At 47.7% G+C, this 16417-nt stretch overlaps 2 protein-coding genes across 9 annotated transcripts in view; one reads left to right on the forward strand and one right to left on the reverse strand.

Moving 5' to 3' along the window:
- CIZ1 (CDKN1A interacting zinc finger protein 1) overlaps nt 1–6889 on the forward strand; it is a 24163-nt gene extending 17274 nt beyond the window's left edge. For all 7 annotated transcript variants that reach the window (XM_020965785.2, XM_020965784.2, XM_020965786.2 and 4 more), the window contains 8 exons: nt 478–660; nt 1686–1816; nt 2450–2537; nt 3328–3441; nt 3608–3775; nt 4412–4481; nt 4918–5039; nt 6426–6889. In XM_020965785.2, coding sequence (XP_020821444.1) covers nt 478–660; nt 1686–1816; nt 2450–2537; nt 3328–3441; nt 3608–3775; nt 4412–4481; nt 4918–5039; nt 6426–6761 — 1212 coding nt within the window. In that variant the 3' untranslated portion in view covers nt 6762–6889. The remainder of the gene's footprint in view (nt 1–477; nt 661–1685; nt 1817–2449; nt 2538–3327; nt 3442–3607; nt 3776–4411; nt 4482–4917; nt 5040–6425) is intronic.
- The window catches only part of BBLN (bublin coiled coil protein), a 20517-nt gene extending 5379 nt beyond the window's left edge, over nt 1–15138 (reverse strand). Inside the window, exons 1-2 of one of the 2 annotated variants that reach the window (XR_013484733.1) lie at nt 14668–15138; nt 8052–8317 (exon numbers count right to left, since the gene is read on the reverse strand). Coding sequence is in view for 1 of the 2 variants with exons in the window: in XM_020965795.2 (XP_020821454.1) it covers nt 8133–8317; nt 14668–14743 (261 nt within the window). In the remaining variant the exon portion in view is untranslated. Of the gene's footprint in view, nt 1–7734; nt 8318–14667 lie in introns of those variants that run through there. The other variant, XM_020965795.2, reaches the window with a different exon arrangement.
- Nucleotides 15139–16417: the final 1279 nt, after the last annotated feature.

Genomic DNA, 16417 nt, shown 5'->3' on the forward strand with positions numbered 1-16417 from the left:
GAAGGTGGGGGAGTCAGGGGGAAGTAACTAATGTTTTAAAAAAGAACATCAGTAAAAGTTTTTAAAAATAGGACACACAGAGGTCCTAGCAGATCCGAGACTAGTACACAGATTTCCTGGATCCCGGCCTGGATCTCTCACTATTACCACTACTGTCCAAATGAGTGTAGTGATAGGGGATAACAGAGAGAAGGGGATGTGGCTGAAGTGTGAACAGGAATAGGAACGGAGCCCAGGGCGATGATGCTGGGGGTGACAGCCTGAGATTTGGGGGGCCACAGGAGATCAGACTTGGGCGACCCTATTTGTTTTTTACTCCAGCCGAGTACCCTTGCTCTTACTATTTCTCCGGTTTCCCCAAACTGAGTTTCAAGTACTGGCTTTGCCAGTAAGTCTGTATGTGACCTCAGGCAAGCTGTAGTCTCTGGGACTCAGGTCTCCCCTTGTGTTTTTGCATTTGGTGATTCTCATATCCAGATGGTGAGCTCAGGGAGCTCCTTGAAGGTGACAATCCAGCAGAGCAGCGAAAGCCGAGCCATCAGCACAACTGCCCCAAAGCCTGGACCCCGACTGGCTGATGGCAGCACTCCGATCTCTGGCCCAGAGCCTAGCCTAAAGTTCTTCTGTTACATCTGCAAGATTAACTGCTTCAACCAGCAGGTAAGAGCCTCCTAGTAGGAAGTACCCAGAGAAATGGGCATGGGGGTGCCCATGGGGCTGTCCTGCAGGGGGCTTATGGGGTCTGCCTCTGCCTGGTAGGATAATAACCATGGCTCCTTACATAGGGGCAGCAGGACTTTACAGTTAACAGAATTTCATACCTAGTATTTCTTGTGATGGCTCTGGGAGGTAGAGGGTATTAGCCTAGTTTTACAGAAGAGGAAACTGAGGTTCAGAGGCCAAATGACTTGCCCAAGGTCATGAGACTAGTTACCATTGAGTCTTAAAGCCAGGTCCTCTGGTCCTCCATTGAGGGCCTGCCTCTTCTCCTTGTCACCTATTGGCCTCATACATCCACCCGTGTCCAAGTCCTGCAGTCTCACCATCAAGTTTCTCTGGACCAACATCCCCCTCAAAGTAGCCTGAACAAGAGTCCCAGGACGCCAAGTTCCTAGATGATTTCAGAAGCTCAGACCTTTAAACATTGTGTAGACCTGGGTTCAAATCTTGGCTCTGTCACTTATTGCTTGTGTGACTCTGGGCAAGTCACTTAACTTCCCTGGGTCCATTTCCTCATCTGTAAAATGAGGGGATTGGACCAGAGAACCTTTGAGGTCCCATCCCTTCCTGCTCTGAATCTAATGATCTGTCATTTACTAGTAGCATGACCTGGAGCAAGTCATTTAATTTCATGAGCCTCTGTTTCTTCATCTGTAAAATGGAGATGATTGTGCACAGAATTAAAAAAGTGATTTTGTAAATCTTAAAGTACTTGAAAAATGTGCCTTATTTCCTGACCCTTGGAAGAGGATAGAAAAAATCTTGGCTGCCAGGCCATGCTCATTAGGCCTTCCCAGGTAAACCATCCCAGTGCCTTCTAGGGGACCCCTACTTTGTCCCAGCCTAGGCTGACAGCTATACATGACTCCAGTGTCCCTGAGGCCCTGTCCCTCTCCCAGCTGCCCTTTCTCTTCAGGCCCAGAGTCAGGTCCTAACTCCACAGCTGGCATTCCCTCCCATGGCAGAACTTCCAGGCCCATATGGCCGGGCTCCAGCATCAGCAGCGGCTTGGGGAGATTCAGCACATGAGTAACGCCTGCCTCCTGTCCTTGCTGCCCACGAATCGGGAACAGGGTGTCCTTGCGGAAAGAGATGGGTAAGAGCAGGGCAGCTTTGGTAGGCTCCTGAAAGAGATGGGGTATGGTCACAGGCAGCCAGAGGCCAAGCATCGGACGTGAGGCAGAAAGGTAGGGCCAGCCCTCAAGGATCATGTCAGGACGGAATTCCACCATCAGCAAGTCTGTCTGACCTTGGGCAGGTCATTTCACCTCTGGAGGCCTCAGTTTCCTCATCTGTAAAATGAGGTTAGATTAGATAATCTCCAAGGTCTCTCCCCACCCTAGATCCTTGAGTCTTTCCCTTGGGTTAGACTCTTGGGATCTGGAAGGATCCTTAGAGATCATTGGGTCCAACTCCCTCATTTCACAGATGAGGAAACTGAAACTCCAAGGAGCAGCTAACTTTACCTTGCTCTAGTTTCAAATGAAACTAGATCTGTTTGGGGATCTGTTGACCACTCCCATGCTGGTGCTACTCTTGACTTCACAGACCTCAATGGTCACCCCTTCTCAGCTTTACATTTCCACACGGAGCAGGCACGGTGTTGAGCTGCTTTCCAGGGGAGAGGGAAAAGAGCTGGTATGAGCCTGAGGTAGCCAGGGGAGTCCAAGAAGGGGGGAGTGCACTGGTCTGTCCCCTCTTGGGCCTGAACTTGCCTTTGCCTCTTCAGGGAACCCCAGTCCCAACGGTGGTGCAATACCTGTCAGACCCATTTCCTGGGGGATCTGATCAAGCATCGAAGGACGCAGGAGCATAAGGTACAGGGCTCAGAGCTTCTGTGTGCTGGAAGGCCTCCAGGGGCTGCTGCCAAGAGGACATAGGCCTAGTCCAAAGAGACTGTGCTGTTATTGTCCTCAGCAGTCTTTTCCTTGGCACTAGGTGGCAGGGGAGAGAACCCTCCCATTTGTCACAGAAGAGGCACGTGGCCTGCCGCTGTGTGGGGGGTGTTCACAAGGGTCCCTTGTGTGTCCACATCACTCCTCTGAACGTTAGTTTCTTCATTTGTTTAAAAAGAAAAAGAGCGGGGTTAGATTAGATGATCTAATCTTTTTAGCTTGCCTATTTTAACATCTGACATTGTGGGATAACTATGACTGTGATCTGGGCCACTGCTGGTAGTGTTAGTTTTGCCCTATACAGTCCTTAAGTTGCTTTCTTCCTTTAACCTCAGTATCTCTTGTTCTCTGTAGCTCTTGATTCTGTCTTCATGGATTTTTCCCCTTCATTTTTCTTGCCTTGTCTGATCTCCTTCTGACCAAATCCAATTCCAGATTTGAGCAGTGTTTATTGGCTGTATCTCCTAGGTGGAAAGCACAGTTTTTGATGTCTAATGAGTGAGAAGCATTGTTTGGTGCACAATGTGTGAATGTTTTTGCTAGTAAGTTTGGGCGGTCCACCTTGGACCATATATTTGGAAGAAAGAAAGAGAAAACAGGTGAATGTGAGAGGATTGTGGGCACTGGTGTTGGTGGAATTTGAGGGACTAGGTCCAGGGATCAGTCCTCCAACAACCTGAGATGATAAAAAGCCTCTCCTTTCTCCTCCTAGCTGGCCAAACACTCCCTCCGTCCTTTTTGCACTGCCTGCAGCCGCCATTTTAAGACCCCGCGAAAGTTTGTGGAACATATGAAATCCCCTGAACACAAGCAAAAAGCCAAGGAGGTAAGAAAAGGAGAGAGAGCCTCTTTTCTTCCTAGATGCTGGGGCAAGGAGAATTTAATTGAGGTCCCTTTCCTGGGAAAAGACACTCACTGATGTCCTTTTGCTGAGCTGGGAGTAGCAGCGCTGGGTCCTCAAGAGCTCAAAGGTTTCCTGTCCTTTCTGGCAGGCACGGCTTGGGGAGAAGGAGCCAGGCAGCCCTGAAGAGGCGGAGGAACTCATCACAGTGGATGCAGTAGGTTGTTTTGAGGAGGATGAGGACGAAGAGGATGAGGAGGAAGATGCAGAAGAGGATGAGGGCAGCGAGGCAGTGGGAGAGGGCGAGGAGGCCAAGCAGGTACCACAGAAATTGTGCCCCCAAAGGGCACTACTTGTGTGATCTTGGGCAAGCAGGTCACTTAAAGGCCCTGGCCCTCCCTTTCCTTATCTGTGAAATGGGGGTGGGGGATGAGAAGAAAGGGATAGTGGACCTCAGCCAGATGACCTTGGTGTCTTTCTCAGTTCTAGATCTAGGGTCCTGTGATTTGAAGGCAGGGAGATGAGGGCGTATAAGAAAAAGGGACAGATGCAGGAAGTGGAAGCACCCAGTAAGGGGCTTGCTGTGCAGTTTCAAGGAGCAAGTGGGATGGAGAAGAGCAGGTTGGCTTTTCTCCTCTGGGCAACCCTCTGAACCTTTCTCCTACCCACATAATTCCAAGGCATACGTTGTAACTTGTGTGTACAGACAGCCCAAAGAAAGACACGTGTCCTGTCACCCAGACTGACTCATCTTTCTCCCTTTCCATCTCCTCCTCTCCCCACAACACACACAGATCATGGGAACAAAGGAAGGGCTGCTGAGCTTGATTCAGTCGAAGGCCTGGAGTGCTGATTAAGAAAAACCTAGAGCCTAATGGGGTCTAATTTGAGCACTGGTGAATGGGATCCAGCCAGGCAGGGTCTATCCCCCTTACAGCTCAAGTGTTCTTGCCAGGTGGGGCCCAAGGAAGTGTCTGCAGATGACTGGAAAGGCCTGGAAGAATACTGTCCTGACAAGACGTATGGTAAGTCGTTCTCCCCAATTATAGCAGTGAACTTCTACACCTCTGGCCTACCCTCTGGGCTTTGTTCTGGAAAGTAAAGAGTGTATCATATGATCTGTGGGGAAAGCATTGACCTTCAAGCAACATGCTGGCCCTTCTCACCCAGATCCAAAGATTTTCCACGTTCCCCACAGGTGGCTGAAACCCTAAATCCTCTAGGTTTCCTCTGCTCTGTTACAGGAAGACTGACAGTGCCATGCCTAGCTTTCTTTGATCCTTTCCCTGTAAACTGTCAGACACTGTATACAGCCCCAAGGAGACCCCACCCTGCCACCTGCGGCAGGATTCTCAGAGGCAGAGACTTGGACCTTTCTGGAGGAGGGGGAGGAGCAGGGGGAGGAAATACTGATCTTGTTGAGTAGAGTCAGTGATGCTTCCCATTCCCCCTCTTTTGCAGGCCTGGATTTTCTGGTACCTGTGGTGGGCTATCTTTGCCGGCTGTGCCACAAATTCTACCATAGCAGCTCAGGAGCCCGGCTTGCCCACTGCAAGTCCCTGATGCATTTTGAGAACGTTCAGGTTAGACCCTCTACTAGCTGCCCAGCCTATCCTTATCCCCCCTCCTCACCCTGCATCTCTCCCTGGGCTTGAATCTCTTCTTCTCCCTTTCTTCTCACCCCCATCTATCAGGCCTAGTGATTAGGGATGGCCTCATGTGATCTCATAGAAGGATCTTATTCCAGGCCAGTGCCTTTCATCAACTCCTGGTGCCCATTCTATCCTCATTCCCTCAAATTCAGCAACAGTGCTAGACATTGCCCCTGGCCTTGGGGTAGCGAGCTGAAGGATGGGCCATGCCTAGAGCTGATCAAGCTTCTGCCTTACACAGCTGTGGCTTCAGAGGCATCAGAGATGAAGAAATGAGGATATGACAGGGACTAAGCCCAGCCCCTTTAAATTTAAGCAAGAACAAGGGGGCAAAAAACTGAGGGATTGGAACCCTATGATTCTGGGGACATTGGAAGGAGAGAGATTCCTGTCCCAATTTCTTTGCTGCCAATGTTCCTCATTCTCTAGGTCGGGGTGGAGGGGTGGGCAGTGGAAAGTTGGGCCGAGGGCCTGTAGCCAACAGCTTCGTGGCCTTGGGACAGTTTGGATCTAGTTTTTTTTCCACTTGTCAGACCCAGCAAAAGAGTGTTCCAGACAAGCAGGTTACTCCCATTTTCTCTGATCCACCTGGTCTTTGTTGTTATATATGGGAAGGCTTCCACCTGCAGGGGCTTCAGTCCCAAGCCGGGGTGGCAGCTGCCTAAAACTAGATATGGCCACAGGGAGCTTTGGTACCCCAGCTCTTGTCTCCCTGACACTGTCTGTGCCTCTGTTTCCTCATTGGGATGATGAGGGAAGGCTTCGGATGAAAATAGCTAGTATTTCTATGGTGCTGTGAGGTTTGCAAAGTGCTTTCATGTTATCTCATTTGATCCTCACAACAACTCTTTGAGGTAGGCGCCACTGTTGCCATTTTACAGATAAGGAAACCGAAGCTCAGAGAGGTTAACTGACTTGCCCAGGGTGACACAGCTCATTAAGTGCTGGGGGCAGGATTCACATTCAGATCTTTCTGACTTCCAAGCCCAACACTAGCTCCACACTCTGAGCTCTAGATGTATGAACCTATGATCCTTTCGTTCCCTAGACTACTGTGCCCCAAGAACTTAGCCTATGGATGTCTAGGAGGTAGGAATGGGACACCTGAGGCTCCCCGAGGTTCAGTGAGTAAGCAAAGTCACATGCTACGTCTGAGGTCAAGTCAGGCCCAGAAGACAGGTTTCCAGCTCTTTCCACTGCTGTCTCTACCTTCTCTCTGCCCCTGAGGTCCAAAGGTAGAAACTCAAAGCTTCCAGATGTCACACATAAGGAAAGAATGTCTTAGGCTGGTGATAATGCCCATTTCCCTCTTCCTAGAGATACAGAGCAGCCAGGAACCCTGGACCAGTCTCAGAGTCCAAGTTAAAACATGAGCCCCTCGACACCCTGACAGGGGAAGGGACAGGAGCCTCAGGTTCAGAGCAGCAAGAGGAGCCAGCCCAGCCCCCAGGAGCTGAGTGTAAGTCAGGGGGCCCGGACACCCACGCTGATGCTGACAACACAGACGGGGCCCAGACCCCCACTGAAGCCGGAGGTGGGGAGAAGCCTGGCTCTGGGAAGCAGAAGGAGGGAGAAGAAGTGGTCACCGCAGCCAAAGGTAGAGTGCCAGCCCCCGAGCCCTGCCGCCGTTCTACTCGTCATAAGCCAAGATAGGAGGGTCCTAGGGGAGCCAGCTGGGCAGCAGACGGGTAATTGGGGGGGGCATTTTACTAGATCAGTGGAAGAAAAGCTGCTGCTGTTTTTATTCAGATACCAATAAAGAATTGTGGTTTAGTGTTTCACTGTGGTGTGAATTGTTCTTTAGGACAAAGATTAAGTGGCAATTTCCTTGTCCAAACTTGCCCACCCCCCAGAAGGAAGTGTACCCAGTAGTATTAATAAGCTGGGGGGACAGTTCACTGGATGGGGAGCCAGGGACTAACTTCTATCACAGTATCTGAGTTATAAGGAACCACAGAGGCCGGCCAGACATGAGCAGGAATCCCTACTCCAACACTCCCCCTGACCAGTGGCCATCTAGCCTGTGACTGACAATGGGGATTGGGCATAACTACACATTTGGATAGCTCTCCTCCTCAAGAAGTCTTTTCTCCAATGGAGTCAGTATTTGCCCCTCCATAATTATCTGTTACTTCTGGTTCTTACCTCTGGGAGCTAAGGAAAATATAATTCTCTAAAATCTGAATGGTTGAAGACAGACCTCGTGATTCCCATAAGTCTTCTCTTACTCAAACTAAACATCCCACAGTAATTCTTTCAGCTGATCCAAGTCATATGGAGCTCAGTTTACCCATCTGTAAAATGATGGCATTCAGGGGCAGCTAGGTGGCGCAGTGGATAGAGCACCGGACCTGAGTTCAAATCAGGCCTCAAACCAAACACTTGACACTTACTAGCTGTGTGACCCTGGGCAAGTCACTTAACCCCAATTACCTAAAAACAAAAACAAAACAAAACAAAGATAAGATAAGATGATGGAGATGAACATCATGATCTTTAAGGTGAATTCCAGCTCAAAGGGCCTCATGTGACCCAGGGATCCAGGGGTCAGAATCAGAACTAGAGCCTTTTAAGGAATAAATATGGCTATAAGGTCTGGGGTACAACAGGCAAAGTATACAAGAGACACAGTGAAAGACATCTTTTTAATGACAACTCATCCCTGTCCCTCTCCCAAACTCTGACCCTGGGTCTGAAGAGCCTAACTTTAATGGGGTTAGAGTAACTAGATTCAATCAACCAATCTCCTACCCTCTTCCAGTCTTAGGTGGTCCTCTGGGATTAAATGCAGTAGTTGGGCCCCGGGGACCAGGAAATACAAATGAGGGAGACAGAGGACCCCAGCTTAAAAGGGTCTCTGCCTATCCTGATGGCGTTCACAGTCTGTGGGCTAGGGAAGCATCCTCGCCCCTTTATGAAGAGACTTGAGAGCCACTGACTCACCCAGCAAACGCCTTCTCCAGGGCAGGAGCTTCTGAGGCTGCTGTGGAAAGGGGAGTATAAGGGGATAGCCTCCCCCAGGGCCTACTGGTGGGGCTTAGCTGCAGGTGGACCCTCACTGAGCTGCTGCTGCTGCTGGAACTCCACTCTTGTTTGCCGGTTGGATTCCAGCAACTCCTTGAGCCGGGCGTGAAGATGGTCATTCTTCTCCTCCAGGTGATCCAAGCAAGTATTGATCTGGTCCAGCATAGAGTTGATGGCTGCATATTCTAAGAGAAGGGACCAAACATTTCTGTGGGTAGAGGGTGAGGAAACACTACAGTCCACTTGCCAACACCCTGCCCTAAAACATCCTCTGAAGTTAACCTAAGACTTTCCCCTAGTTTCCCATCATCCCTTGCCTGCCCTGTAATACCAGGGACCCTCCATCTTCAGTGTAGGTGCTCAGGAGACTTGGGTTTGAGTGCTAGGTATGCCACTAATGGCTCTGTGACCCTGGGCAAGGCTCTTGCCTTCTCTAAGCCTGTTTCCTTCTCTGTAAAATGAGGCCTACTGCTGCATTGTGTTAATTTGTCGTTCAAAGTATGACACTACTAAGAGTGTTGAAGATGGAGAATAGCTGACTTCAGAGCAATAGGTACTTGGTGCTTGTGGGGGAATCTAAGAAACGAGGTCTCTTCTCAGCATCGCTCAAACTGTTCCACTTAGACGGCTCCCTATTCCAAGGTCCTGAACTAAAGCAAAGATGTCCTGTAAAGAATGCCCAGCCTCACTGGAAGGTGCAGACAAGTGCTTAAGGGGTCAGGGAATGGAGATCTCTGCAGATTGGAGTGGCTGGGTCAGCTTAGTAAACTAGTCCAACTTGGTAGAATCGCATCTGAAAAAGGTGCTGGGATGGGGGTCTCTACTTCCTTCTCTCAGCTGAAGTTGGCCGTTCCTGCCTCACAGTTTTTAGCACTTGACCACTCCTTTGTCCTTGATGAGAACATAGTATTTACTGGGTTGAAGTGACAGCTCACCTTAGGCCAGTCATATAACCTCTGGGATTGTTTCCTCATCTGTCAAAATTAGGGATTACATTAGATAATCCCTAAGCCCTCTTCCAGCTTTAAATTCTTGGCCCATTTTACCTACTGTTATTGGAATAGGTTTTATTTCTCTTAGATTGTAAACTCTGAGCGTAGAGATTGGGATATTTGTCTTTAGCCCCAATACCCAGTGCCTAGTGGCTTAATAAACACTTCTAAAATAAAAAAAAAATGAGGCCTATCCACCCTGCTTTAAAGAATTATTAATTCAAACATATTAATTTACTGGTGAACATCAAATAAAATTAATATGATGATTCTTTGAAAAGATATAAAACACTATTAATGTGGTATAGTAGAAAGAACAATGGAATTGGAGTCAAAGGAGCTGGGTTTGAATCCTGCCTCTGCTACTGTATCCTACCTATGTGACCTTGGAAAAATCATTGAACCTCAGCCAGTGCCTCTTCTCTTTTAAAATAAGGACACTGGATTAGCTTGTTTCTCAAGTCTTTGTAGTGCTAACTCTATGATCCTTGTGAACCCCAGTGATGACTAGGAGAGACCTCACTGTCTCCTGAGGAAGCGCATTCTACTGTTAGCTTTGATAGTACTCTCATTTCTTCCTATATAGTAATAAATAGCTAACATTTATATTGTGCTTAGTATATGCCAGGCACTGTGCTAAAGCACTTTACAATTATTATCTCATTTGGTCTATTGGTTGGTGCTATTATTATCCCCATTTTACAAATGAGGAAAGTAGGGCAAACAAGTTAAGTGACTTGCCCAGGGTCACACGGCACTAGGTGTTTGAGGTCAGATTTAAACATAGGTCTTCTAGACTACAGGCTCAGTGTTCTACCCACTGTGCCACCTAGCTGCTATTCCCTAAAGGCCCAGGACTGTCCCCAAAGCCCATGATGCTTTCCTTGTTGGATGACTTTCCAGCAAGTGATTGAGTTCTATTGTTTTATCATGTATCTCCCTCTCCACCACCTCCCAAATCTGGGCACCCAAGCCTATACCTAGACCTTTTTCTTTACACAAGGTTGTAATTCTAAGTCAGCCCCAACCTGGCTCCCAGGTCTTTAGTGTCTCTCAAACAAGTCCCCACTGCTCAGGCGCCAACGTCTGCTCTTATCCTATTGACTGGGTAATGGGCCAAACAAGTTGTGCATAAAGATGTGATGGTGTTTCTGTGCTGGAAGAAATAATGACTGTAGAGAGTACAGAGGAAGCCCAGAAGACGTGGGACTGATGCACAGTGAAGGAAGCAGAACCAGGAAAACAACATGCAAAATGACTAACACAGTGTAAATGGAAAGCACAATGGCTACAAATTTACAAAATGAATACTATGTAATTATGCTGATCAAGCCTGGACAGGAAGAAGGAAGCAAATGCACCTTTGTGGAGCTGAAATACTGTTTATACTATGAGATTCAGCTGATGTGCTGGTTAGTTTTATTGAACTACTTTCCCCCCCTCTTTTATACTTTGTTACACAGGATGGCTCTGGGGAGATTGGGAGAAGGGATGTTTTTGGAAATGAAGATAATGCAATAACAACAAAATAGGTCAATAAAAATGACAAAAAATCTGGACAGTACTTCCCCAGTACCCAAGCACTATCACATGCATCTTCTCATTTGAACCTCAAGCATCCCTGTGAGGTGGTAGAATTATCCCCATTTTATGCAAATCAAAACAACTCTGAGGTACCACATCACACCTATCAGATTAGCCAACATGACAAAACAGGAAAATGATAAATGTTGGAGAAGATGTGGAAAAATTGGAACACTAATACATTGTTGGTGGAGTTGTGAAATGATTCAACCATTTTGGAGAACAACTTGGAACTATGCCCAAAGGGCTACAAAAATGTGCATACCCTTTGACCCAGCAATAGCACTTCTAGAGATCATACAAATGGGAAAAGGACCCACATGTACAAAAATATTCATAACAGCTCTTTTTGTGGTGGCAAAGAATTGGAAATTGAGAGGATGCCTATCAATTGGGGAATGGCTGAGCAAGTTGTGGTATATGAATGTAATGGAATACTATTGTGCTATAAGAAATGATGAACAGGCTGACTTCAGAAAAACCTGGAAAGACTTGTATGGTCTGATGCTGAGTGAAGTGAGCAGAACCAAGAGAACATTGTACATAATAACAGCCACATTGTGTGATGACTAATATTGATAAACTTAACCCTTCCCAGCAATGCAAGGATCTAAGACATCTCCAGAGGCCGAGTGATGGAAAACGCTATCCACATCCAAAGAAAAGAACTATGGAAGTTGAATTGCTATTTTTTTTCTCTTCTGTTGAGTTTTGTTTCCTCTTTCTGATGGTTTCTTCTATTGGTTTTAATTCTTACTTACAACACCACTAATGTGAAAATATGTTTAATAGGAATATAAGTGTATAGACTATATCAGATTGTGTTCCGTCTTAGGGAGGGTGGTGGGGAGGAAGGGGGAGAAAAATTTTAAACTCAAAAGCATATGAAAGTGATTATTGATAAATCAAAAAATCAAAATAAATAAAATTTAAAAAAAGGAATTATCCCCATTTTACAGATGAAAGTACGTAGGCTCAAAGCGATGAACTGAAGGCAATGTGCTGTAGCTGGAAAGAAGACTGGATTTGGAGTCAGAGGAACTGCATTTGACTCCTAGCTTTGCTACTTACCTAGTTAGACCTTTGGAAAGTCATTCTCCTTGGTAACCCTTTCCTGCCTCAGTTTCCTTCTCTGTAAAACAAGGGGGTTGGAGCAGATCATTTCTAAGGTCCCTTCCAGCTCCAAATTCCATGGTCCCATGGCAAGACCTACTAGCTCACGTGAACAGTAACTGGCCAGTTTTCTGACTCCAAAACCTCATACTGTTCTTTCTATCCCATCTCAAAATACAAAAGTCCTAATGATTTACTTCTCTTCCAACAGTATTTTTGCCACGAATAAACTCAAAGAATTTCAGAGCTGGGGGAGAGGGCTTACAGATGAGGAACACAGGCCCAGTGGAGATTAAGTAACACTGCCCAAGTCTGAGCTAGGACTTTGACCTAATTATGACCTAACAGACCTGACTTTGCAGGACACCACACTGCCTCTTTATGGAGAAAGTCAGCTTCATTTAGAGTTGCTGAGTGAAGGACTAGCATCTAAACTCCTGCCCCTTTTAGGAAGCACTAGCATCATGGGAAGGAGAGCCTATTCCATGGTCAAACAATGATACCAATGACCTCAAGTTCATGAGCTTTGATGCTCCACCCTACTGGAAAAGATCACTTGTACTCCCTCCAAAGCCACAAATACAAACCTACAGGTCTCAGAGAGTCAAGAAAAACTCAACCATTACTACTTCCCTCACTTAGAGCTGTTTAAATAAGGCCCTCTCCCTGGCTCCAGCCAAGACTATTCCTGACAACCAGTGGGTCTCCCTATTCTTTTTTGTGTGTTTTATTGATGCTCTTCCCCCCCCACCTTCCCCCCCCAAATCACTCACTTCCCAATGACTCCTCATCCCTCCAACCTTTTTTTGTAACAGGTAAGTACAGTCCAATCAACACAGCAGCCACGATGGAAAATAGATGCCTTACTCTGCGGCTATAGTTCAGAGCTCTATGGAGGGGCAGGAGGCTTACTTCAGCATCAGTCCTCTGAACTCACAGCTGGTCATTGCATTGATCAGAGTTCATCAGTCTTTCAATGACTTGTCCTACTCTTCTAATTCTCTAAGGAAGTGTTGGTTTATGATGATCTTGGCAGCTTAGGTGAAATTCTGAAATCAGAATACAAACTTTTGGAAAGAAGAGTCGCTTAGGCTATGATTTTCTCCATGGGTTTGGGCATTTAAACATATTGCTATCTTGCAGCAACTCTCTGCTCCAATGGAGACAGTAAGGGATGGCATCCCACTACTGCTTTTAAATCATTCCACACCTCAATAGAGCTGTCAAATCTAATTAATCCTACCTTCAAAACAAGTCTTCCCTTTTTGTCTCCCACTGTAGCCGCCCACTTCAGACCCTGATCTCTTCACACCTGGCCTATTTTTTAATGGTCCCTCTCAATCTCCATCTTCCACTCTGTTACCAGAGTAAATTTCCTAATGCACCTCCAGGATCATGTTATTCTTTTCTACTCAAAACTCATTAACTCCCTGATGCCTATCAAATAAGAGATTATCTAACTTCTGATCCTGGTGTTTAAAGCCTGCCACAATCTGGCTTCCAGCCTGACTTTCCATTTTATGTTCCAGCCTGACTAGACTATTACTATGCAGCCCTGGTTTTTGTCTAGCTGTCTGTCTCTCTCACATTGTCACCTACGCCCAAAATAATAGATCTAGCATTTATACAGCGATATAAGGTTTGCAAAGCCCTTTACAAATATTCTCTCATTTTATCCCCATAGCAACCCTGGGAAGTAGATGCTATTGTTATCTCCATTTCACAGATGGGGAAACTGAGGCAGAAAGCGGTCAAGTGATGAGCAGGATTACAACAGCTCGTTTAACATTTGAGGCTGAATCTAAGCACAGGACTTCTTGACTCCAGGTCAAAGCTCTGGCTGCCTCTATTTGTAGAATCTTCCTCCCACTTTCTTCAAGTCGAAATTCAGGTGCCTACTCTTCAATAAGTCCTTCCCTGCTCTTCCCTCCTTCAAATACCTTAAAACAGTTATCTATCCTTTGAATCATAATTATTTGTGTACACATCTTATCCTCCCAATTCCAGTTAGATGGTAAGTCTCCCTGAAGGCTGGGTCTATGTAATAACTATCTTCAAATCTCCAGTGCTTAGCACGTGGTAGGAGCTAAAATTGTCCTTATATGAACAATGAAGGGGCATCGCGGCCTTTCCCCTTTCCCTGAGGCTAAGCAACACCGACTTTTTCCAGGAAACATTTCTGGCCAACCCCAGAAAAATGAGAAAAGCTGATCCCAACCTTTCCAATCCCGTGGCCGCTTAAGATCTTGGCTACTTTTTGTTTCGTGTGTGCTGTCTCCCTCCAATAGAAACTCAGAACCTTCTCCACTACAGAACCTGAACGCTAAGCGATTACTAAATGTCTATGACTGATAATCACACATAATACCGCAGGACCCAGGCGGCGGTGGAAGGTCTGCAAGCCTTGGTTTCTGGTAAAGCTGACTCAGCAGAATAACTCCCAGCCTTCCTCAAACCCCCAGCAGATCCAAGCTCACCTCGTCCCCTTCAGACCCCTTGATGTCCATTCTTTATGCCCTGGCTGGGGACCAATCAAACGGGAAGTGTCAGAGCCCCACTCCGGGATTCCCCAATCTTTCCACCTCAGAGTTAGCAGCACCTCCTACTTAGACGGGGAACCCCGGGCACTTGAGAGTGGAGGTGGGCTGGACTGTTAAACAGGCAGAGGGAGCAGAGGAGCCCACGTTCCTGATCCCCCGTGGAGGAAGAGGGATGACAGGACAGGAAAGGAGGAGCTTAGAAGGGCATTGCCGTACTCCCTCTCCTAGTTAAGTATCCTTCCGACGGAGGACCGCAGAATCGCGCCCCACCAAGGTAGAGCTCATCTTCCTCACCCAGTTAGTTACCTGCTTCCCCAAAGCAGTCGTCCTCTTCGACGCTGGTCTCCACTGGCCTGGGCAGGTCCCCGTTGGGGCCGGACATCCTGAGGTCCGCGGCTGTGATTGATTGTGGAGCCCGGAAAGCTCGTACAATCAGTAGAACCGTGCGGGCTACCAATGGAACGTGACGCAAACCCTGGGCCCCGCCCCCTCCGACAAGGGGCGGGGCCTGCCTCCGGGCTGTCCGCTGGGAAGCTTTAGAAACCCGAGGTCCCGTCACACTAGGGAGGGAATTGGGCCTCAGGCCTTCTGGACCGGGTAATCCGGGCGGGAGACTCTCGGGCACGCCCCCAAAGAGCTACGGGCCTAGCGAGCCCTGGTTAGTGCTCCAGGAGGGCTTCATCCAAACTGCTTGGGTTCCTAAAGGTCCCCAGCCCGGCGAAGGAATAAAGTTTTCGTTTCTGGTCGCAGAAAGGAAGAAACCTAGCGGCGGGCGGGCGAAATCAGGGGAATCAGGTGCCCTCTGCCTACCTTGAGCTAGGCGGTGTGTGGACTTTTTCCTGCTTCTGTGCGGGAAAGGAGGCACTCCCAGTCCTTAGAGGGCAAAGTCAGTTTAAGGCCCTGTTTGGCGGCTTTGGGAGCCTCCACTGACTTGGTTGAAAATGAAGTCCCACTCTACCTCCTTCCCAGCTAGTCAGAGACTTGTTGCCTAGGAAACCTAAACCTTTCCCACTTACTTCAGCTAGTGTTATAGTCTAGTGCCACTTACTCCAGTTCTCGGCAGGCTTAGCTTCAGCCTGGGTGGCCCCCTACTCCAGCTCTGCAGGGCTGGCATGAGCCTGGGTGGCCCCCTACTCCAGCTCTGCAGGGCTGGCATGAGCCTGGGCGGCCCCCTATTCCAGCTCTCAGCAGGGCTGGCATTCATGGAGTGATGTTCTTTCCTAAACAGATTTGATGGTAAATGGACTTGGAGGGGAGACTTAAATTGCTGTCCGGATCCCCAGCACACATGCATTCACTCACTACCAGTGTGATAAGTAGGGATTTCCCTTATCTAAGCCCCAGTTTTCTTTTCCCCTTCCTCTCTCACAGGGATGTTTTAAGGATCTAATTGGAAGTCACTTTGTAAACTGTGAGTATCCGTGCTGGTGAAAAAAACACTAACGATATTCAAAAGTCAGGACTTATTTTGGACAGCATAGCCCAGTCCTGCTGTAACTGTGGGCTGGGAGATGGGTGATGTTGGCTTCTGATATAGGCATACATGGACATCCTTCCTGCTTTTTGGTGATTCCCCCAGAAACCTTCTGTAGACCAGAACTTCCTCTCCACCAAAAGTTCTGCCATTTTGCCCCCTATCCTTCCCCGATCAAAAATCAATAAAAGAGATGATGGAGAGCACCTGGACCTGGAGTCAGGAGGACCTGAGTTCAAATTCAGACGGGTACCAGGTATATGACCCTGAGCAAGTCATTTAACTCTGATAGCCTCCCTCCCAAAAAAAGGGGGGGAGGGAAGAAATGATGGAAACTGGGAACATGTTCAATATTTGCCAAGCTACGAATTTGGAAACCAGCATTGTGGCTTCTGAGGGCTTCCTATTCCTTCTCTTCAACCTTTCTCCATAGCACAGAGCTCAAAGAGAATCTCTGGGGAGAGGAATGACCTGAAGTCAGCTATTTGTCCACAGAAGCTGTGTTCCTGCCCAAAGGGATTGGGAAACCAAGGGCAAGTCACCATCATGATACTGGTTTCTGTCTCACCTGGGCTACAGCAT

The sequence above is a fragment of the Phascolarctos cinereus genome, unplaced genomic scaffold (genome assembly GCF_003287225.1).
Source record: "Phascolarctos cinereus isolate Bilbo 61053 unplaced genomic scaffold, phaCin_HiC Scaffold_2;HRSCAF=192, whole genome shotgun sequence".
NCBI classification, from domain to species: Eukaryota; Metazoa; Chordata; class Mammalia; order Diprotodontia; family Phascolarctidae; genus Phascolarctos; species Phascolarctos cinereus.